Source organism: Pipistrellus hanaki (genome assembly GCF_964339955.1).
Source record: "Pipistrellus hanaki genome assembly, chromosome: 18".
Lineage (NCBI taxonomy): Eukaryota > Metazoa > Chordata > Mammalia > Chiroptera > Vespertilionidae > Pipistrellus > Pipistrellus hanaki.
The window spans coordinates 21769416-21792468 of record NC_140520.1 but is presented as its reverse complement, the minus strand read 5'-3'; the positions used below and the strand labels follow the sequence as shown (position 1 = coordinate 21792468).

Sequence of the window (23053 nt, the reverse complement as noted above, 5' to 3'; positions counted from 1 at the left end):
GGATGGGAAGCAAATGTCTCGGCTAATCTCTTAAATTGAAAATGATGCGTGGATCCCTCTGGGGAGCAATGTGTTGTTGCTTGTGCCCTTCTCTTAAAGAAGAGGTCAGGAGGCCCTCCGATTGTGAATGTAGACACGCTTTATTCTGATTCATGACCTGCAGTCCCGGTTGAGGTGTTGGGGGTGGGGACCGGCACCCTGAGGTGCTGCACGTGAGCTGCCCCCCGCCTCAGGGGTGACACCTGGATCAGTTTGGAGGCACTCAAAATGAGGGGCAGATGTCTTTTCATACTTCTGTAGAAAGAGAGGCGATCTCATGTCACTCCCTGACACACGAAACTGAAAAGGCTCCTGAAGGTGGAAGGCAAGTCCCGCTCAGTCTCTCTTTTGTTTTCCTCTGCCTCTTTCTGCCACTCTTTGGTCTGAATGGGTCGTACGAGCTTCCTGAAAAACCAGAAAGTTCTTCAAGCATCCAGAATGACTGGAACAAGAAAAAAAAAATTGCATGAGGATACTTAGGTATTTCTTCTTCCTTGGGCTGGTCACAAGCGTCCCTGATTGCTGATTTGACTGTCTGGCACACGGCACTACCTAATGACTGTGAAGCCAGCGTAACTGATGGTAAGGTCAGTGCAGATACAGAGTGCAAATTCTGTTTTCTCCACTACCTTCCAGCACCTAGCGCAGGTCGTTTACTCATGCCTTTGCTGTGTATTCATGGGGCAACTCTCGTCTGCATGTCACTGAGGTCGGTGTTGGAGGCATCTACAGAGTCTGTAGTCTAGCAGGTGATGCACACGCACAAACAGGTGTCTCCAAAGAAGGGGGCAGGGGGAATATGCAGCAGAGACAGGGGAGATGATGAGAGGAGAGAGGAGACCATGAGGAGGTGTCGCCTCTGTGATGTCTCTTCTCCCCAGGTGGCGAGGAAAGGGCAGGGCATTCGGAGGATGGAATGGATGAGTGGGAGCGATGAAAGATGAACCTGGAAACCGAGACTGGGTCAAACTGTCAATGGTCTTAGATACGCCACTAAGGAGTTGAGGCTTTTGCAAACAGGCAAAGAAAGGCCAGTAAGGAAACCAGACCTCAGCACTATACCTGTAAAGGCCAAACTCTATCAATAACCTGAATGAATAAGGAAAGGGAACCACCCTTAGAGCCGCCTGAAAGGAATGTCGTCTTGCCAATGACCTTGACATTAGCCCCATGCATCCCAGGTTAGACTTCTGACCTGAAGAACTATATGGCAGTCCATTTGTGTTGTGTTAAGCCACTAAGATTTGGGCAGCTGTTTGTGGTAGCAATAGAAAATGAATGCAGGGCCCATAGTAGGCCAGCTTCCTTCCCCCTGACCATGGCCTATTCTTTACCAGTAGATGCCTGTGCCCCTTAGGGGTCTATTGTTAGGGTTCTCTTCTTCCCCTCCCATATTTTCTGCCTAAGGTAGATCTAGGACCTAGATATAAATTCAAGCTTAAAGCAAAGGTTGCAAGTTTCGTTTAACCTGCTCAATATCACAAAATTTTAAACTTTCTCATTCTTCTTTTCCCCTTTTCCTTCTCCCCCCCCATTCTTTCCTCCTCCCTCCTTTCTTTCCCTTCCCTCCCTCCCTTCCCTTCCCTCCTTCCCTTCCCTCCTTCCCTTCCCTCCTTCCCTCCTTCCCTCCCTCCCTCCCTCCCTCCCTCCCTCCCTCCCTCCCTCCCGCCCTCCCTCCCTCCCTCCCATTTTTCTTTCTAAGTTAGCAGCTCTGGCAACTGTGGCTTGGTTGGCTGGCTGGAGCTGTCACTGTCCCCTTTGAGATATGTTCTCCAGTTCACCAGTCTCTACCACTCATTCTCTCTTATGGGTTGCTTTTTTCATTTGAATTACCCGTCCGCATTTTATAGGTGACTGGTTCTGTGACACTAGTCTAAATCTGGTGTGAGAACATGCTAGACCGGGATCACTGAGGTGAGAAGGTGTAAGAAACCAAAGGAAGCAATCAGCCAGACTCAAAGAGCAGAACGTCTTTCTGCTCCAGGTGGTCCCTGCCAAGTGATGTGAGGCCTCCCGTCCTGTGCGCCTATGGCTTCCTGACCTGTCACCATCCATCACAGCCTCAGCCACACACTCTTACAGTCCCTCCCTGTGAGCCCTGTCCCAACATTGCAACATTTTTCATCCTTGGGAAAAGTCTAGGAGCTAAAGGACATCAGCATGGCAGGAAACGTTGGCTGGAAACCTGAACAGACTCCCCAATAATCATTCTAATCTTTCCTTGTTCTGCACCCCAGAGAGTCAACACGCCAACCTCTCCTCAAGTGTCTCAGGTGGTGAGCTCCTTCCCAGCATGCTACTGTCTTCCTCCTGATTTTCTTCAAAGGATGGGAACTGGGCCTTGTCACTAAACGATGATAACAAGTTAGGCCTTTAGGTGACCACGGATGAGAAGCGGAAGTGGGTGCTCTAGTCCACACTCTGCCTTTACTGCCTAGTGATCTCGGGAGAAAGGCACGTACCTCCTGTGTGTGCCGGTTTCTTTAGCGGCTTAAAAATTAATGGTTTCGGACATGGTTACCCACAGGGTTCTGAGGATTTGCTGAGACAGTGGACGAGAGTCATTGTCCAAATGGGAGATCCTGGCATTCAAAGACCCCCGTCTGTCTAATAAAACAGCACCTTGCTTCCTGAGGTGCTTCACGCCATCTCCACACATTTGTCTCAGGATTCTTAAACAACCCGGAGTCAGGGGTTCCTCCAGGCCATGCGGCTGCAGAGCAAAACTAAAACGCAGGTCTCCTGACCCCGAGAATAGGGTGTTCCGTTACACACCCATGGGGGAAAGACCATCTCCGACAGGCCCCCCAGGATCAGAGGAGGCAGAGGTGCTTCGGCTCACGCTCTCTGCCCACATCTTACCCACTGATGTCACTCCATGGATCTTTCCAGGGCAGAGGGTGCCAGGGCATTTAATTTCTGACCAGAAAAGGTTGTCAGTGTCAGGAAGCTTCTGAGAGATGAAGTGCCTCTGTTGGGGGAAGGCCTGACTAGATTTTCTTTTCTTTTTTGATGAAAGATGATTTTTGCCTGAAGGAAGAGAGAAGAATGGCTGGTTATCGCCATGACGATAAGGTGTTAGTATTCTCTGCTGGTCTGTGGCTGTCATTCCCTTTAGGATCAGCAACAGCCTAAACCAGCGTTTTTCAACCGCTGTTCCGCGGCACACTAGTGTGCCGCGAGATGTTGCCTGGTGTGCCGTAGGTGCAGACAAGAATTTTATAATTTTTCACTATTTTGTTTACTTAATATTTCATAATAAAGTAATTATAAAATACTTTCTTTGTGTTTATTTGATTCCTATTCAAGAGAATTACTTTATATATAGTCAATATAGGCACAGAGTTAAATTTTTTAACATTTTCTAATGGTGGTGTGCCTCGTGATTTTTTTCATGAAACAAGTGTGCCTTTGCCCAAAAAAGGTTGAAAAACACTGGCCTAAACCAAAACCCTTTGCCTTCAGGGGAGGACCCTTCCCATTCTTATTCTGACCACCCTCCCCAAGGGCTTGTAACCTCTGAAGGCAGGCAATGCCTTTCTGAGCAAAAAGCTCCCAAGTGCCTGGCTTGCCTTCCAGGCACCAGCGCTGGCCAGTGATCCCTGGGGAGCTCCCACCCGCATTGGCCTTGCAGCTGGTCTGAGAAGGTGGGATGGCTGGTGAGGAGGCAAGGCCCGCCATTCATAGAGCCTGCTGTCCGTAACCTTGACTTTCAAGCAGCTCTTTGGCACTGGTTTCTAGGACCCCCTGGGGACTCTCCCAGAGCCTTCACTTAGCATCAGCCCCACGTGGATGCTTCTTACAGAAGTGAGGATGCATCAGATTGTGACAGGCTCAAATCCTTTCTGCTCTTATCGCCCATCTCCTGCCAAGCAGAACAGCTCCTCTTTCTTTCCCATCTCAGGACCTTACCCTGGAGCACTGGAAAATTAGGGAAGCTGACAATAAAGGACGGCCTGGGTCGCTCTTCCTCCAGCAATGGTGTTCTACTGGGAGGTGGGTCAAGGCTTCAACTTCCTAAAGGGCCTGTCCTAATGCAGGTGGGTGAGGACACCCACAGGCCTCTCTGGAAGCAGCAAGCTCAACTTCTTGGTTCTTCTATGCCAGCGAGTGTCAGAAGGTGGAGCCAGGTCTCTGGGAAGTTTCTCTTCCGTCTCCCACGGTGCACTTGGAGAGAAGCTAAGCACCGGAGAAGAGGACTTCCAGCTGGTACCTACCCTGCAGCAGCCATCAGCTGAAGGGCGGAGATGGTATGTGCTAACGGGGTCTGGTTGCTCGTCGATGAAGCTAAGGACAAACACAGAGAAAAATCGCATCAGAACTCAGGGTGCAGGCCCTTCCTGGAGGCCAGCCAGCCAGGGAGGCATCCCAGCACCAGAGAAGGAATTGGGAAAGTGATGAAGTAGCAACGCTCCAGGGACAGTCAGGAGACCTGGGTTTGATGCTACAGTATTTTCTGTTGTTGTCCTAGGAGACATTTCATCTGGGTGCACAGATCATGATCTAAACCTCACTGACCCGGGGAAGGAAGATAAGGAGATGAGGCGAGACAAGCACTAGAAACACCAAATTTTAGGGCAGTTGGAGCCCTAAGACTCCTGGGCAGTATTTCATGATCAACTCTTCACTAAGCAATGAGGGGACATTTCAGATAAACAGAATCTCCAACATGGAAAGAGAAGCTGCCGATAGGCAGAGAGGAAAGGTTTATTGAGAAAGACCATGTGGGAACTAAGGCAGATTTCATGATTGGGAGTGGAACTGAGTCCTAGCGGCCAGAGATGGGGAAGGGAAAGGATATGACATGGGCCCGCGATGGGAGGCTAGGACCAGTGTGCCCATTACAGGGACAAGCAGATCAGTAGCTGAAGCCTCCAGGAAGCAGGAGGCAGGTGCTCTCAGAGGGAGGGGAAAGGAACAAGTGGGACGCCATTACTGTTTCTTAATGAAGATGACACACCATGCCTGGACAGGGGCAGAGGAGCCGGCAGAAATATCGAGAAGCTTCAGCTACTGCCTTTAAAGGGCTATAAAAGACATGATTATTCTAATGAGAGCAGGTTCCCGGGACCCTGGGAGGACAGGCAGGAGACCCGCTTCTCACTCCATCCCTGCCACTCACAAGCTGTGTGATCCTGAGCAAGTTATTTCACATTTTGGGGATCTCAGTCTCCTCCTGGTCAACAAGGACATGGGCCAAGCTGGCCTTAGGGTCACCCTCTCACTCACTGAGTAGTGGGCTTTTGCTAGCCACGGGGTTCCAACTCCAACTCACAGTTCTGGACTGAACTTGGTATTGTATCTCGCTGCTGGGGCCGCAACCACTCGATACCTCTGAGCAAGGAGAATCTCAAGATGGCATGTTCTCCTGGGGAAGGGAGAGGGGAAGAGGGAGGCATTAAAAGCCTTTACAGCAATATCCTACCAACGAAATCATTCCAAGCAAGCAAGGAAGCTCCCGTTTAACACTCCTTGGGTTACAGGATGCTAACGATGGGGCATTTCCTAAATCCAAATGTCTGTATCTTAGATCGGGGGTCTAAGACCACAGCAGTTCGGGAAGCAAGATTCTCAAAATGCCTCCGCTCATCCAGGATGACTTTCCAGGCCTAGAACCCGAGTGGCCTGACCCCTTAATTCAGGGCGTCCTGCAGACCTCTTCCAGCTTCTGACGCCAGAAAAGATGTAGGGATTTACCCCCCTGGAGCTCAGCACAGGAAATGCCCAATGAGGGCATTCTCTTGCTCCTCAGAAGTGAGTGTCATTTGCCCACCCTGCCTTGCCCACCTCCCTCTCTCCTTTTCCTCTTGCTGTCACCTCCTCTCTCCCTACACCCACCCCCATCCTAAATGAGCCCTTGCACCTGCAGGAACATTGCCGCCCACATCCTGAAAAGATAGCTGATTGCTGCCTGCTGGCATGGCATCCACAAGGCAGAGACCAGGGGGAGAGCCGTGCTCCTGGACCACAGGGTGGCTCAGCCAGGAGGTAGGCGATTTGCTTCTTACTGAGGTGAGGGCCCTCTCCAGGGGTCCCTGGGGCAGGACCAGAGCTCTGTGGCCAGCGTTGTTCCTCAGAGACGGACTTAGGTCTTCAGGGCCCCAAAGAAAGGGGTGGCACGTTTGTGTGTGCGGGGTCTTGGGGAGGGGCAGGAGTGAGCATCTGGGGAAAGAAGCTTCAACAGCCAGGTGAGCTCCATCCTGGGACGGCTAGCTGCTGTTTTTTAAAATTCCTGTCCTATCCCCACATTTTGTTCTGCTGCTGGTACTCTCTCCAGGTGCACAGAACTGTGTTTCCCAGAACTTTCCACCCTGCCCCGCCCTCGCCAGGCACTGCCCTGTGTGCCTTCCTCCCTCTCTCTAAAATCCCCCTTTGCTCTAGTACTGATTTCAGCGCACGTATTGGGAAAGGGACTGGGCTTAACTGCTCTGTGTAAAGAAAACATGTATATGTGTGTCTTCAAACACATTTACCTATAAATATATAAAACCAGAGGTTCAGTACACAAAATTCATGCATAGGGGCGCGGGGAGGGGTGTTGGTGTCCCTTAGCCCAGCCTGCACTCTCTCCAATCTGGGACATCCCTCTCACAATCCAGGACTGCTGGCTCCCAACTGCTTGCCTGCCTGCCTGCCTGCCTGCCTGATTGCCCCTAACCACCTCTATCTGCCAGCCTGATCACCCCCTAACCATTCCCATGCCAGCCTGATTGATGTCTAACTGCTCCCCTGCCAGCCTGTTTGCCCCCACCTTCCTTCCTCTGCCGGCTTGGTCACCCCTAACTGCCCTCCCTTGCAGGGTTGATTGCCCCCAACTGCCCTCCCTTGCAGGCCTGGTCCCTCCCAACTTCCCTCCCCTGCTGGCCATCTTGTGTCCACATTGGGGCAGCCATCTTGTGTGTTGGAGTGATGGTCAATCTGCATATTACTCTTTTATTAGATAGGATAACATACTGAATAACATAAATACTATATTAATATGATTAACAATATATTAATAATATATAAATCTCTCAACATCACATCACCCAGAGATACTCCTATTAACACTCTATTTCTAAGTTGTTCCCCATGTTTTCATAAAAATCATAGGTATGCATAAAGATCTATAGGCACATATATATATTTACCACAATGAAATCATACTCTACATCCTCCTTTTCATTTTCTCACCTAACACCATAACCGTTTATGGAGCTCCATGTCTCCACCACGGAGACTGTGACCCTAGAGGCACCCCTAGGAGGCAATGCCAGGGAGCCACCCATGGGGTGTGTGGGGGACCTTTCTGCCATCACTGATTGCCACAGATAATGTAGACCTGAATGCTTCTCCGTGGGCCCAGTAATGAGATGCCCCTCCCACCAGCAAACACCCTCTGTGAGGTCTTACCATTGGGCCTCCCAGCCCTCTTCAAGAGTCTCCTTTGCTAGCGAACCGGGCTGTGGGTCCTGGAGGGGCTTACCTCCACTCCAAATAGAGTACTTGGTCGCCGGTTTAGGAGGAAGTTTTATCTCCTTGGTCGCCTTCTCCTTCTTCTGGAAGTAAGAGCGGTTTGCCTTCCAGGAACAAAACCTGTGAGAAGAATGGCTTTTGGTTGCAGGGAGAGAACCTCTCAGGGGACTGTGACACAGAGCACAGGGGGGACAGGCCAGAGCCAGTCTTCACAGAGGTGGGGGGGGGGGAGAGCAGGGGTGGAGTGGGGGTGGACAAGAGGACAGCACCTGCCTCAGTGTGCTACCTGGCTCAGTGAGGGGTCAGGACAGGCAGGATGCTGCACTTCCTTCTGCAACCTCCAGTGAATGGAGTCTATAAAAAACCTGCTGTTCCCCACCCTGGTGTACCCCGCCCTGGTGTGCTCCCCTGAGCATCAGACTCTCAGATGCCATCTCACTCCACCTGGTGCAGCCAGAGCATCTGACTGGCCTCCCTCAGGTCCCGGTAAACATCCCTAGTTTGCAACCTGTCCCCATGTTGGCCCCTCCCCTCATTCCCAACAGTCCTGCCCTGGAGGAAAGCCTGGCTCCTCTCAGGAGCTCAGACTCACACACTCACTACAACCTGAGAACGGCTGCTCCCCAGAAGCCCTCGCCACACTCTCCATCCCTCCCTCCTTGGCCCTGAGCCCTTGCTCCCCCCAGCCTGTCTCGAGAGTGGACCGCTTGGAGGTGTCTTGGCTTTCTTTTCTATCCTGCCTTGGCTCTGGTGGTCTGACTGCTGCCCTCCTTCCTCCTCCCCAAGGCACCTTCCACCCAATCACAGAGGGTTTCTCCCATTCCACTTGCTAAACTGGGTCTCCCTCCAGTCATGGACCTCCCAATACCTCAAGGATGCATTCTCTTAAAAATATATATTTTTTTATTGATTTCTCAGAGGAAGGGAGAGGGAGAGAGATATATAAACGTCAATGATGAGAGAGAATGGTTGATTAGCTGCTTCCTGCACACCCCACACTGGGGTTTGAGCCTGCAACCTGGACATGTGCCCTGACCGGAATTGAACCGTATCCTCCTGGTTCATAGGTCAATGCTCAACCAACTGAGCTACAGTGGTTGGGTTAAGGATGCATTTTTTATTTTTTTTAAAGATTTCATTCTCTTTTTCCCCTCCCAAATATATTTTCATTGATTACACAGAGGAAGGGAGAGGGAGATAGAGAGAAATATCAACGAGGAGAGAGAATCATTGATTGGCTGCGTCCTGCACGTCCCCTACTAGGGACTGAGCCCGCAACCCAGGCATGTGCCCTTGACCGGAATCGAACCAGGGACCTTTCAGTCTGCAGGCCGACTCTCTATCCACTGAGCCAAACCAGCTAGGGCAAGGATGCATTCTTTATGGTGCTTGCAAGACCAAGAGACCTGGTTTTTAACCCACTTACCAAGGCCCTTAACCACTCTGAACCTCAGTTCTCTCATCTATAACATAGGGGTATTAAGACTTTGCACCACCCACCTCACGGGGCTGTTGAGAGGTTCACCTGAGATAATAGATGCGGACACAGTTGTACGATATAAAAATCTTCGCAAATATATAGGAGAGCAATGAACAGGGATGAGGGAGTGCTGAGCCTGACCCTAGACGGAGAGGCAGCTATCTCCAGGGAATGCCGATCCCCCAGAAAGCTTTGGGACCCCCTTTTATTTAGTCCTGGTTAAGCATGCGGAGAATCAAGTCTCCACATAAGTGCTAGAGAACAATTGGTGCTCAAAAAGGATCAACTGGTTATCTTGAACATAGTTTTTTTTTTTTTTTAATTTTATTTCAATCTTATATTCCATAATTTATCTTAGGGATTTACAATAAAATGGAAGGTTGGTGGTTGGTAAGCAACCTTAACGCTTCTATTTTAAGAAAGCAACGTGTGTGTGTGTGTGTGTGTGTGTGTGTGTGTGTGTGTGTGTGTGTGTTGGGGAAACCCCTCAGAGCTGGAATCACAATAATAATCTAAACACCCCAACCAGCCTGGTCTGGGGCCACTTCAGCCCGTTGGCCTGTGGCCACTACCAGCCAGGGCGCTGCCCTTCACCCTGGGGGAGGTGGAGCTGGGGCCGCCGTGGACCACAGGCGTGAGTAATCAGTTGCGAGAACTTCGGTGAGTCTCTAAGGGACAGGTTAGAAACCAGGCCCTCAGGGCCACCCCCCCACCCCCACCCCCACCGCATCTGTTCTGCTGATTTTGTCTTTCTTTCCGTTTCTTTTCTGGCCTTCCCGGGTTCCTCCCCAGGTTTTAGGTTTGAGATGGTTGCCACATTTCCTACTTTCACCTGGGGACCTATGACCTAAGAACCTAAATTTCTAGAGTCTCTTGAAAATGGAAATATCTAGCAACTGAGCCCCTACTGGTAATTATGGGATGTGGGCACAGCAGAGCCAAACTCTCCTGGCTCACTGCCCCCAGGAGGTGCCCTGAGCATGGGGACAGTGTGTCAGCCTTGACAGACTGCTCCCAGGTAGCTGTAGTCTATGGCACCCTTAGGTGAGAAACCCACGCCTAACACAACCTGGTATTCTCCTTTTTATTTCCCATTCAGCGCAGGGAGTGTTGGGAGCCAGGCATTCTAGTCCCCAGTCTTACGTGGCCTCCCATCCTCTGACTCAGTGCTCAGTGTGAGGGGCGAAGTGTAGTGAGTAGGAGAACACACCATCTCGGTCCCCATGAGAATGGAAAACTGGAGCAGAGAGCTATGGGAAGACAGAAGACTCTCTAGAAAGTCAGGTGTTTCCCTGACCTGGGGAGGGGAGGGGAGGGGAAAGAGTTACCTTTTCCAGAAGTACATAATGATGGGGAAGAGAGACATGATTGCCCCGTGGAAGATGTGCCGGTCCAGGCGGCCCTCGGCAATGGCAGCGATAATGGCATCCTTCTGGGTATCGGAGATGTTCACCTACCCGCACAGTGGGCGCCGGTCACTGGCAGCAAACCTCTCTTGGGCCCCACCACCTTTAAGATGCCCCCTCCCCAGAAGGCAGGAGCTTTTCCTGGGGCTGCTAGGTCAAGGGCATCCGGCTGACCCAGGACTCAGGACAAAGCTTCAGGGTTTTCGTGGGGGGAAATGCTCCTTGGGACAAGGCCAGAGAGGAGCGGGAGTCCCCCTTACCCTCAGCCTCGGAGGGACGTCGGACTGCAGGTAGAGCCTTAGGATGATGTTAATCTTGGACTTCATTAGGATCACATCGTTCTCGTTATAGGCCCAGTTGACGTGACGCACATGAGCTGAACTCACCAGATTGTTAAATCTAAAGAGAGGCAGGAAGCAGGCACTCAGCAGAGAGGACAGCCGTGGCGACTCAGGGCAGCCAGCCCTGACTATGTTTGGTCTAAAAAGGACAGGGCTAAGTCCCTGCCAGGTTGTGACTACATTCATCCAGTTGTCATTCATCTACCAGCAAACACTAATTGAGTGCCTTCCACCTGTCAGAGGAGATGCTGAGTGCTTCTGCACATGTATTTCTTCATCACTAACTCCTTTATTAATCCCACCCTCCGTCCCTTCCCCATCAGGCCAGGCCCTCTGTCTGCTCAGAGGGCTAAGCGTTGTCTTGCTCTTTCTTTCCCCTCCTTCGCTGACCCTCTCACAATTACCACCAGGCTCTGAAACATCATATTCCTTTTTGTATTTTTATTTTTATTTTTTTTACTATTGTAAGATAACATACATAACATAACCAGTTGAACTGATTTGCAGTGGCACAAAGTACGCCCACGTGGTTGTGGGATCCTCACCACCATCATCTCCAGAACGTTTTCATCTTCCCAAACTAAAACTCCATGCCCATGAAACACTGTCCCATTCCCCACCTCCCCCAGCCCCTGGCAGCCACCACTCTACTTTCTGTCTCCTAGCAACATATGCTTTCAGTGGCTATCACATATTTGTCAGTTACACCTTATCTCGATGTAAAGTACACGGCTGATTTCTCCCAGGCCATTTAAAATCCTAACCATATTAAAGTCTTCCTAATGGTAGGACACCAGGTTTTCCCATATCCATTCATGTATTCAGTCAACCAACATTTTAATTCAGGGTTTATGCTGTGCCAGACACAGTTCCAGGAGGAGGGACTTGGCAGGGAACAAGTAAACAAAGCCCGGCTTTCCAGGAGCTCAGTCAGTGAGGGAAGAAGATGTACAGATAAGTAGGTGATTAATTAAATATTCAGTAGAGGCTATGAAGACAGAAGAAGGGCATGATGTAATTGGGGAGGGAGCAGACACTGAGGCCGAACAATGACAAAAAGACAGCTCCATGGGTGGGGAGAGGCAGAGGTGGGGGCGGAGCCTCTGAGCTGGAGCCTGAGGCAAGTGGTTGGTGAGGGGCAGGAGATGAGCTCTGAGATGAGAACTGGTATATCCTGCTTGCATACAGCCATTCAGCTCTGGCCAGGTAGCTCAATTGACTAGAATATTGTCCCAATACTGCAAGGTTGTAGGTTCGATCTCTGGTCAGGATAAGAGTCAACCAATGAATGCATAACTAAGTGGAACAAATGTTTCTCTCTCTCTCTCTCTCTCTCTCTGTTTCTCTCTCTCTCTCTCTCTCTCTCTCTCTCTCTCTCTCTCTCTCTCTCTCTCTCTCAAATCAATACTTTTTTAAAATAACTAATTGGTCCAATATATAAGAGGATTTATTTCATATTAATAGATAATAGAACAAAAAAAGGGTTCCACATCCTGGGTATAAGTAAGTGCATTTCAATATTGGGAACTCCAAAATATTGAAGAGCTTTCAGGACCCAAAGGGGAAAATGGTGGAAATTGATACAGTGACAGCATTCAGTGAGATGTTCACAGAAATCACTGTGCCACGTCACGTACAGCCCAGTCCAGTCTTTGCCAGGAGGCACTAAGCATGAAAAGCCACAGATGGGAAACTTACCTCTCCATTTCAGAAAAGAAATATATATCATTGGTGGCAAAGTTGACAGTGATAACCTTGTGGTTAAATATACGGCGCTTCATATATATTATATCTCCGTTCTCCTCTGCACTCCGGACAGTTGAGTGATGTGGGGATGGGCGTCCTGATACATTTGGTGACGAAGGGAAGTCTGAAAAAAGAAAAAGTAAGGAGTTAACATCTAGCTTGAGCAAGTCCCTCTTAAGCCTGAAGCCTTCAAGCATAATTAAAGTGAAAGATGACGGACACACCTTCGGGCCTATTGAAATAGTGACTCCCTCCCACTGGGCTCACCCTTTCACTTGGACTGAAGGACTACTGGAAAAGCCATCTGCTCAGATGGCATGCCACATACATACCAAAAGGAAACCCACTGAGCATTGAAAGGTGTCTTCCTGATGCTGGTCTATAATAGTAGAGATAGGTGCTCACTGTAATTACCGCCAATCCCTAACACGTTTGCAGAAACTGAATAGGCAGAGGTGACCTTCAAAGTAGAGTGCGTGGTTCTGATGCTGCTTATTCAAGGTTTATCAGGGAAAGCAGCACACACACACACACACACACACACACACACACACAAGCCAAACCATGAAGAGTAAAGAAGTTAATTAAGAAGCAGAGGGTAGCCGAAACTGGTTTGGCTCAGTGGTAGAGCGTTGGTCTGTGGACTGAAAGGTCCCAGGTTCGATTCCGGTCAAGGGCATGTACATTGGTTGCGGGCACATCCCCGGTGGGGGGGGGGGGGTGTGTGTGTGTGCAGGAGGCGGCTGGTCTATGTTTCTCTCTCATCGACGTTTCTGGCTCTCTATCTCTCTCCCTTCCTCTCTGTAAAAAATCAATAAAATATATTAAAAAAAAAAAAAAAAGAAGCAGAGGGTAGGAAGCTAGAGCAGAAATATGACAGGAATGAATAAAGGAGAGCATAGATGATTCTAGAAGGTTTAGGTTGTGTCTCAGAAAACCAAGGCAGTTATTTTAGAAAGTTTCTTGACTAGGATATAGTCAAAGAAACCCACTCATAGGGATTCAGGGCTTAGAATAGTTTTGGGCTGGATCTGACAAGTAGGCCCTAGTCCATTGCCTGGCTGGGTTTACCAGGAAGAAACTGTCTGGTGGGATTCTTTCTGACGGGAGGGTGACTGCAATGTTCAGTAAATACCTAGCACCTGTTGTGTCCCAGACACTGTGCTAAGTCCTAGGGTTACAAAGTGTAAGGTCTCTCCCGACTATCTTACAATCTCTCTTTATCTCTGAGACTTGAATTTGAAGGGAAAAGGAGTCTGAACAACAGTGGAAATTGATATGATCATCAGGGATTTTAGGAAAGAGGGTATCAAATCCACCCAAGAAATCTGGACTCAGGGGCGGGCTAACAAGTCTTCTCTGGTAGAGGTTGGAAGAGATGATTTCTATTACTTGCCCATTTCTATAGCAAATGCTCCCACCATGGTTGATTTCAACTAGCTCACAAAATACCTGAATGCATAATACAATAATTGGCTCTCAACTGGGTTAAGGTCATAAGGGTGGATTTTTTTTTTTTTTTTTTTTTTTTTTTTTAAGCAAGAGCCAATTATATGCTGGCAACAGGAAAAAAACCACTTTAAATGCAAAACTTTAAATAGGTTATAAGGAAAGAAATGGAAAAAAATCACATAGGCTAACGCTAATAAAAGCAACATGATAGTGGCTATTTTAATACCAGGCAAAGTACATTTCAGAGAAAAGAATATTACCCAGGATAAAGAAGGTCCTTTTGTAATGATAAATGGACCAATTAATGGGAGGACATAATCCTGGAAAAGACTATGGTGAAGGAAAGCAGACCACTGGTCGGGCAGATCTCCAGTGAAGTTGCAGGAACTTCTTGTTCTTGGGCTCCCATATAGTGCTGAGGATGTAGGAAGTCAAAAGAAGGTGAAATTGGACTTCCTACATCCTGGGCATAAGAGGTTGAGTTGATTTTACTTTAAAGAAGAAACAAACGAGCTAGAACTAATTTTTTTTAAAAAAATTTTTTAATTGATTTTTTAGAGAGAGAGGAAGGAGAAGGGGGAGAGAGAGAGAAACATTGATGTGAGAGAGAAACATGGATCTGCTGCCTCCTGCCTGCCTGCTATTGGGGATCAAGCCCTAAACCAGGGCATGCCCCCTGACAGGGAATTGAACTGGTGACCTTTTGGTACATGGATCGATGCTCATCCAACTGAGCCACACATCCAGGACTAGGGCTATTCTTAAATCCTAAATGTTGGGTTGTGAAGCAGTCCATAAGACATACATATTAGAACTTTTTGAAAGTTAGGAAATACAGTAATACTACTAAAATTCCAATAGAAAAATAGACAAAGGACATATAAACAGTTCAAAAAGAATACAAATGACCAATAAATAAAGGTGCTCAAATATTTAAAAAAAAAAATGTACATAAGAATTGTACCTTGTTTTTCATCTACCAGCGTGCCAGAATTTAAAAAATGTATAAGAGCCCATGTTGGTGATAATGAGGCTCTCATTTATACTCTTGGTGAGAGTTTAATTAGTGCAGTGGTTTTAGAAGGCCACAATTGAACTATTTTTACCCATTTACCCATTAATTCCATTTTTAAAAATGTATTTTACAGAAACTGACGGTTGCAAAATATGCACATTTTGTAGCATTGTTTGTTGAAGTGACAGTTGGAACAACGCAAAAGTCATCAAAAGAGAGACAAGATTTGTCACTCTCAAGCCCTCCAGTCTCATCTTACTTTCCCTATCTCATTAATCTCCAGTCCAACCGGCCTAAAGTTCCTGATCGGCACCATCCTCTTTCCTGTTTTAGGATTATATGCAGACCTAGAAAGCCACTCCCTCCTATGTTGCCTGCCTAACTCATTCATCTCTGAAAACTTAACTTTATGTTGTTTTTGATATGTTTCTCTTCTGATCCTTCCTCTGGACTAATTAGGATCTCCATATGTCTCCGGAAATCATCAATAGGATCACTCATCACAATGCATAATAATGAAAGCATAATATACTAATTAGACTGGACAGCCAAAAACCTTCTGGATGTCATTCCCCACATCCTTCCGGACCAAGCCACAGTGGCTGGGGCCAAAGCAGAAGTGGTTAGGGGTGATCAGGCAGGCAGGCAAGCAGTTAGGGGCAATTAGGCAGGCAGAGTGGTTAGGCGCCATTAGGCAGGCAGGTGAGTGGTTAGGGGTGATGAGGCAGGTAGGCAGAGTGGTTAGCGGCAATCAGGCAGGCGAGTGGTTAGGAGCCAGTGGTCCAGGGATCGGCATAAACCGGAAGTTGGACATCCCCCGTGGAGTCCCAGATTGCAAGAGGGTACAGGCTGGGCTGAGGAACTCCTTCACCTCCCCCCCATGCACGAATTTTATACACTGGGCCTCTAATGATACAATAATAGCAAGAATACTAGCTAACCCTTTCATAGCACTTACCATTGCCTGAAATAATTCTAAGATGCTTTATATATATATTAACTCATTTAATCCTTACAACAATTCTCTGAGACAGGCACAATTATTTCCATTCTACAGATAAGGAAACTGAGGCACAAAGACACTTTCACAAGGTCCTCCCATGAGTAAGTGCCAGATTCAAACCCAGGAAATTTGGTTCCAACATCTGTGGCTCTGATTTGCTGCCTTGCCCTCCAAAGTAGACGTACCCTGAGGGCAGATCCTATGCTGCACGCTCACTACTGTATCCCCAGCAAAGTGTCTGCCACATTCTCAAAAAGGCGTTGAATGAATGAAAGAAACAATTTAATGAATCTCTTGCTACCAACAAACAACATAAGCAAATAGTTTGGTAATCTCACGCTGCTTTAGTCTAGTCATTCTCCACCCGTCTGGGTCCCTGAGCAGAAGCCACTGAACTCCCATCCTCTCTAGGCTGGCCTGGGCTTGGCTTTGCAGCCAGGACCTGGCCTTCTTGCTAGACCCCAGGCTAACGCAGACATGAATGACACAGAGCCATACCCCTGCAGCTACTTATCTTAGCCAGCCCTGCTACTGAAATCAACAGGGAAGGAGAGCAAGCAGAGATGTGACTTACTTTCGTTGCTGTTAATTTCCAGTTGGAGAAATTTTTCAAATTCCTGGCGCAAGCTGGCATTGCTCATGAATCTGCGGTACTTGCAAAAGCTCCTGATAAAGCCGACCATTCTCAGCCAGACTCTTTTCTGGGGAAAGAGAGAGGGTGAGACATAGTTAGTACAGCTGCTGTCCAATGAGGGTCAACTATGCGCCAAAACTTGACATTCTTTACAAGCAATCCTCACAACACCTCCTTTAAAAGGGAATAATTTTAAGCTCCAGTTTAAAGCCCAGGAAACTCAAGTCAAAGAACTTGTATAACCTTCCCCAGATTAAGCATCTGCTGAGTGGAAGATTCCGGCTTCACCCAGGCATGTCTAGGGCCATTGGCAAAGCTCTTTCTCTCGTTGTCTTTCAACTGTGAAGATTTGAGTTGCCGTGATTGAGAAAGGATTTTTTTGAGCTAAAAACAGGAAGAAACAGAGGACAGAGATAAGTATGACTCACAAGGCGGGAATAATGGCTCAGGCAGATTTTGAAATGTTGGGGGTGGGGGGAGACAGGGAACGAATAAAACCATTTCTAAGCATTTAAAAAGAAAAAAACTAATAATCAGATACACACACTCATATACCACACACAGGTACACTCTCAAACACAAATTCATTTGATAAGTTTCTTCATCCATTTCTTCATCGATACCTGTTCATTTACCCCTTGAGAAATGGAGGTTGAGGGCCAGAAAGCATCTGGTTGATCTAGTTTTGTTGTCTCATTCTCCAGGCAGGGAACCTCAGTGGAAACATGGCTTCAGAAAGCCAGAGGTAAAGTTCAAAAACCACTGGACTTAGAATCAAAAACTTTGAGTATGAACCTAGCTCTCCTTAATTGTATACCGTTTGGGCCAACTTACATGTCTCCACGTGTAAGACACAAACCGATGGTTGTGGTGAGGGTTAAGGGTGATATGTGAAAACCTTACTACAGTACTTAGCACAAAGTAGGCTTATGCATATGCTGGTGTTCCGTTTATCTTTTCTTATCTAAGAGCAACTGGAAGACCTGAAAATAAAACAAAGCATCCGGGTTCTGAGGGCGGTATTCTTCCCAATGTCCTACGTGATCATTCCTGGTACCCTGACATGGAGTCGATTCATGGATGGAGGAAATAAAAAGAAAAAAGGACAGGGAAGCCCATTTCCATAGCTGGGGGTATTGGGATAATGGGCATAGGAATGATTTTCAGAAATATCTGGGCATGATCTTTGGAGTCAGAGCTGGGGTCAAGTTTTTCTGATATAAATGAACTCTAAAACACATTGAACAAAGGTTACTTAAGAGATTATTTAGGATTATTTCTCTTTTTTTTTTTTTCTCAAACCATACGAAGACTTTCCTAAATAACATACCTGTCTTTTCTTTCTTCCCTTTTTATCTCCTTCAGGTGGAGAAAGAATGAGCTGGATGACTGACGAGTTTGGAAGAAGGAAGCCGGTACCGTCTGCTCTGGACCCCTTGCATTCTCTCTCTCTCTGGGAGGTGTCTGTCTTTGGGACACATGCTCAGGCCTGCCCTTTCTCATACCAGAAGGGGCTCCCTCAGGTAAATGGGGGCCTAAGGTGTTCCATTGTGCTACAGTGACTGGACGTGTAAATGTGAAAGAGAAAGGATTATCAAACCCTTTTGACTTCACGGTCAATGCATGTCCTTGAAAGTAGCTTTCAGCCATAAAACCCCCCCCAACCCCCCAAAAAAACAAAAACCTGGCATTTTCATCTCCATCAGTACCTGTTGCCTCTCACAAAGGCAGTGGAGAAGGACTTCCTTAAATTCCCACTGTAACAATGTCTCTGAGACTCAGGTTCCTCCTTCATAGAGTGGGGTTTCAGAAACCTACCCCCAAAGAAGAGTTGTTTTGGTGACTGAATTAGCTGATAGCGAAACGTGTATGTATGAGTGCCACCACCGAGGCAGTGGCTTTCTCGTCCCCAGGGTCTTGCCTTCGCTGGCTTCCTCACTCACCTGCGGTTCATGTATTTGCACGGATGAAGTCTTCGAGGGCTTCCTATACACGCTTCGTGCTTGAGTTTGCACTTCCTGGGGGAAATCTGGGAACAGCTCCTGGTACTCTTTAAACCTGCCGGGAGGAGGTGAGGAATATTAAAGAAGGCCAAAACCTGGCACACCAACAGGAGCAGCAGCTGCGGCACACCTATCCCTGCTTTTGGAGGAAGTCAAAGTGGAAACTGGGGAACATCAAGATACCCAAAAATAGTCTTAATATTTCCATCCTTTGCTAACGTCAGCCTGCCCTTCCCAATCAATGCTGTATTGTTCCTGTTCAGACAAAGGAGCAGTGTGTGTGTGAGAGAGTGTGCGTGTGCATGCGCCCACATGTCCATGCAGGTAGGTAGGAGGGTTCAAGGTAAGCTTGGCTTTCCTTTTGATTGGCTTTTCTTTTGACGATGTACTCTGTGCGTGTATCATGAGACTTGAATCCTGTGGCTTGCAGCAGCCAATGAGCAGCTCCAGCAAGGCTCACTGCCTCCACCAAGCAATACTCACCACTTCTCATTCAGAGAGTTCATGATGCAGTTCCGGAGTGCTAACAATGAGTTTGTGCTGAGACGACCCTTCTGAGAGACTTCTTTGATGATAGGGGCATCGCACTGCAGTATGTCTTCTAGAAAATGACATGGAGAAGGGGAGGAGGAGGGGAGATGGGGAGGTGGGAGAGAAGCCATCATCTCTTGTCCATTGTTTCTGAAGTAGCTGGTGTTTTTTTTTTTTTTTCTTCATCTCAGAGTCTTACAGTCCCTTATTCTCAATCTGGTTAGACAGATTTGAAAATCCCAAACGCATCTTTGGGATGTTATGTGCAAGTGTATTTGCAGAGCCAATACTGTTCCTATTCTAGTTTAGTTCCACCCAAATCTCAGAGAAGTGTGCAAAGGGAATAAATGTTTAAAAGACTCATTTCTGCAGTTAGTTTGAAGTTTTTGGTTTAGGAGGAGAGCGGAAAGATAAAGGATTAAAGTTAACCGCCGAGGCAAATGAGAAATCCAAGATTACAAGTAAGTATTATATGGCCTATACAGTTTTTGTTCAAAGAATATGGTGGTCCTTAATAAAGCTTTAAAATTTACCAAGGACAAGATCTGCTTCCTTTTTCTTTTCCACTTCTAGCTCGTTCAAAACTATGTATAGAACTTAATCTCCTGACACTTAATAAACATTTCTTACAAGATTTTTCCAATTTTACCTTTTTTTGGTCTTGCATAAAAATCTATGTCCTTTCTTGGTTTACCACAAGCAAAGCACACACTCAGACACACACACACACACACACACACACACACACACACACACCATCTCTTGTCAAAATAGTAGGCTTCATCTTTATTACTTTGCTTGTTTACCTCCAAGATGGAACCAAGCTCACTCCCTTTAGTTTGCCTTCAGTCTTATAGGTCAATACTTTACATGCAACTTCTGCTTCTGGCCAAATGAACTGACCTGGGTCAGATTTACCCCTCCCACCTTAGGCAAGGAAACAAAACAAAATTTATGAGGATTTTCAAAGAGATAGTTCTGCTTCCTGGCACAAGTACCATTATAACCTATGAGTGGTGGACACTCTTGCTTTGCAGTTTATATCTAACTCCAGTGTAGTTGATTTGAAGGTCAAACAACTTGAGTTTGAATTCAAGTTCCACCAACTGGATAAGTTGGTTACCTCCATTTCACCCTCCAAATTAGTTAAGTCGAGCTATTTATCCCTACTTTATAGGGATTGACTAAAGTCCTATTTTCAGGGTCAAATGGACTGAAAGAACGTATTTCACATATAGATGCAAGTGTTTTGCACTTGGCTTCTTTAACTACCAATATTTCTAATTGACTGGTGTTCTCCGCTTTCACTATCCCTCTTAACCTTTGTCTCAATACTGCCTCGTGTGGCCGCTATTCTGTTATGCTCCCTTAGGAGAAGACTCAAGACCGCTCTTTTCCAGACTCTTCTAGGATACTAAAGGGAGAGGCAAACAGTATCAGGAGGAAGCTGCATACCAGCAGGGACTATGCCTGAGAAATAAGTCTCCATCAGATTTTCAACAAGAATCTTGGAGACCTGTTCATCGGTCTCAACACTGATCTTCTGTATGGCCATCAGGAATTGCAATGGGTTATCAGCCTTCTGTGCTTTGAGGTACTCCATGAAGTACTCAAAGTGCTGTATATTTAGGAAGACTTCTTCCAGGGTTCTAGAAACAAGAAAACACCATTGGTTGAGAGAATGGATGGTGACCCTGGATTCTGTTCCACTTAAGAAATGGGGAAGGACTTCTCCAGGGCTGTGGGGCCTTCAATTATGCATGAAGATCAGGGTGAATGAATTGGTGACTCTATTTCCTTGAAAATAAATTTTTGTGTGTCTATCCTAAGCATGGTTCAATCATTGCTGACATCAATGGAAGAGGAAGAGAGGTATTTTAAAGGAGCTAATTTTTTCCCCCCCCTAGAACCACCTTCTTTCTGCATTATGGATTCAAAACAAACCCCTAACTGGCAGTCATTTTAGTCAGGTGGAGCAAAAGTGATCGGCAATTATTGATCAATACTTTCTAATTGCCTTTGCTGATTTCCTTTCCACCGTTCCTTAAATAAAGGTGCCTCTAATGTTTCATTCTCAATCCTCTTGATTTTGCCTTATGATTTCTCGCTTAACCCGCCCCCCCACCATCCCTACCTCCTCTGTTAACTCAATTTTCATTGATATGGTAAAACTATGTTTCTAGTCTTTTTGTCATTTGACAGTTTGATTATGATGCACCTAGGTGTGAATATTTTTAAGTTTATCCTACTTGGGATTCATTCAGCATCTATATTCTAATTAAGTATTCAACCATTGCATATTCAAATATTTTTCCTGACCCTTTATCTCTCTCCAGATATTTCCATTATTTGTATGTTGGTGTTCTCGATGGTGTCTCACAGGTCTCTCTCTCTCTCTTTTTTTTAAAATATATTTTATTGATTTTTTACAGAGAGGAAGAGAGAGGAATAGAGAATCAGAAACATCGATGAGAGAGAATCATCAATTAGCTGCCTCTTGCACACCCCCTACTGGGGATGTGCCCATAACCAAGGTACATGCCCTTGACCAGAATCAAACCTGGGATCTTTCAGTCTGCAGGCCGACGCTCTATCCATTGAGCCAAACTGGTTTTGGCAAGACTCTTATTTTTTGATGCTTTCACACTGGATAAGTCTGCTGAGCTAATATTAGGTTCACAAATGCTTCTGCCAACTCAAATCTGCTATTGATGCTTTCTAGTAAATTTTACATTTCAATTATTGTACTTTTCAACTCCAATGTTTTATTTAATTCTATTTTGTAATATTTATCTTATTAGATATTTTCATTTGATGAATCAGTATCATCATACTTTCCTTTATTTTTTTAAAACATGGTTTCCTTTAATTCATTGACCATATGGCTTAGAAGTCCTTAGAGTGCAATATGTAAATCATTTCAAAGATAGTTTCTAATGACTGCTTTTCCCCCTCTATGTATGAGCCATCCTTTCCAGTTTTTTTTTTTTTTGGGGGGGGGTGGGGGACGGAGGTGGGGGTGGGGGTATGTATCATAATTTTTTAACTGAAAATTTAGATGATATAATTTCTAGAGTTCTAAAACTTTTGACAGATTTGTCCAGTTTTACCATTGGAGAGACAATTTTTTGAAGTTCTTACTCTACCATTGCAGAAGTCCAATTCCTCATTTTCAGTATTTTGTTTTAACTTGTATCTTCCCTTATATATACTAGAGGCCCAGTGCATGAAAATTAGTGCTGGGGGGGGGGGGTTCCCTCAGCCCATACTGTGCTCTCTCTCAGTATGTGAGCCCTCGGGGGATGTCTAACTGATGGCTTCGGCCTGTTCCCTGTGGGGTGTGGGCTAAGCAGCAGTCTGGCTTCCCTCTGCGGGAGGTGACCCCAGAGGGCTGATTTGGGGATGGCGAGTGGCCAGGCCTACCCTGAATAGGCCCACCACTGCCACTGCCTGTGGCCTCCCTCTGCAGGAGGTGATGGGGCAGGCAATCAGGGGATGGCATGGCCCCCATTGCCCTGCCACTGGTTGCCGCCACCCCCCACACTCCTTTGCTATCCCTGCCCTCTATTGCATATTGAGCTTTTATTATATAGGATTCCACTTTTAACTTCAGGTCTTTAATATCACTTGTCCAAACAACTGCCACGCCTTCCAAATATTATTTCTGCCCTTAGTCTGAGTCTCTGACTCATCATACTATTATTATGTCTATCAGAGTAATATTTTAAAAATCCATATAATAGGTTTTTTTGCTACTCCTGTTCCAACAAACTTCCATGAATCCTTATTGCCACTTAACACAAATTCCTTAATAATTCATTCAAAACCTTCTTTCAGTTATTTTTATCTCAATCTAGTTTTCTAATTTTATGTCAATATTCTCCCCAAGTATTCCGTGCTGTAACACCACTGGGCTATTTTCAAGTCTTTAAATGCCACTTCCATACT

At 46.5% G+C, this 23053-nt stretch overlaps 1 protein-coding gene across 1 annotated transcript in view; it reads right to left on the bottom strand.

Annotated features, from left to right (window-relative positions):
- Positions 1–123: 123 nt before the first annotated feature.
- The window catches only part of RGSL1 (regulator of G protein signaling like 1), a gene marked incomplete at its 5' end in the record, with an annotated part of 42203 nt that continues 19273 nt past the window's right edge, over positions 124–23053 (bottom strand). Inside the window, 12 exons of the mRNA XM_084866530.1 lie at positions 124–481; positions 2902–3069; positions 4257–4326; positions 5315–5407; positions 7432–7614; positions 10303–10427; positions 10641–10779; positions 12420–12591; positions 16512–16638; positions 18515–18629; positions 19058–19175; positions 20561–20754. Coding sequence (XP_084722656.1) covers positions 2911–3069; positions 4257–4326; positions 5315–5407; positions 7432–7614; positions 10303–10427; positions 10641–10779; positions 12420–12591; positions 16512–16638; positions 18515–18629; positions 19058–19175; positions 20561–20754 — 1495 coding nt within the window. The 3' untranslated portion in view covers positions 124–481; positions 2902–2910. The remainder of the gene's footprint in view (positions 482–2901; positions 3070–4256; positions 4327–5314; positions 5408–7431; positions 7615–10302; positions 10428–10640; positions 10780–12419; positions 12592–16511; positions 16639–18514; positions 18630–19057; positions 19176–20560; positions 20755–23053) is intronic.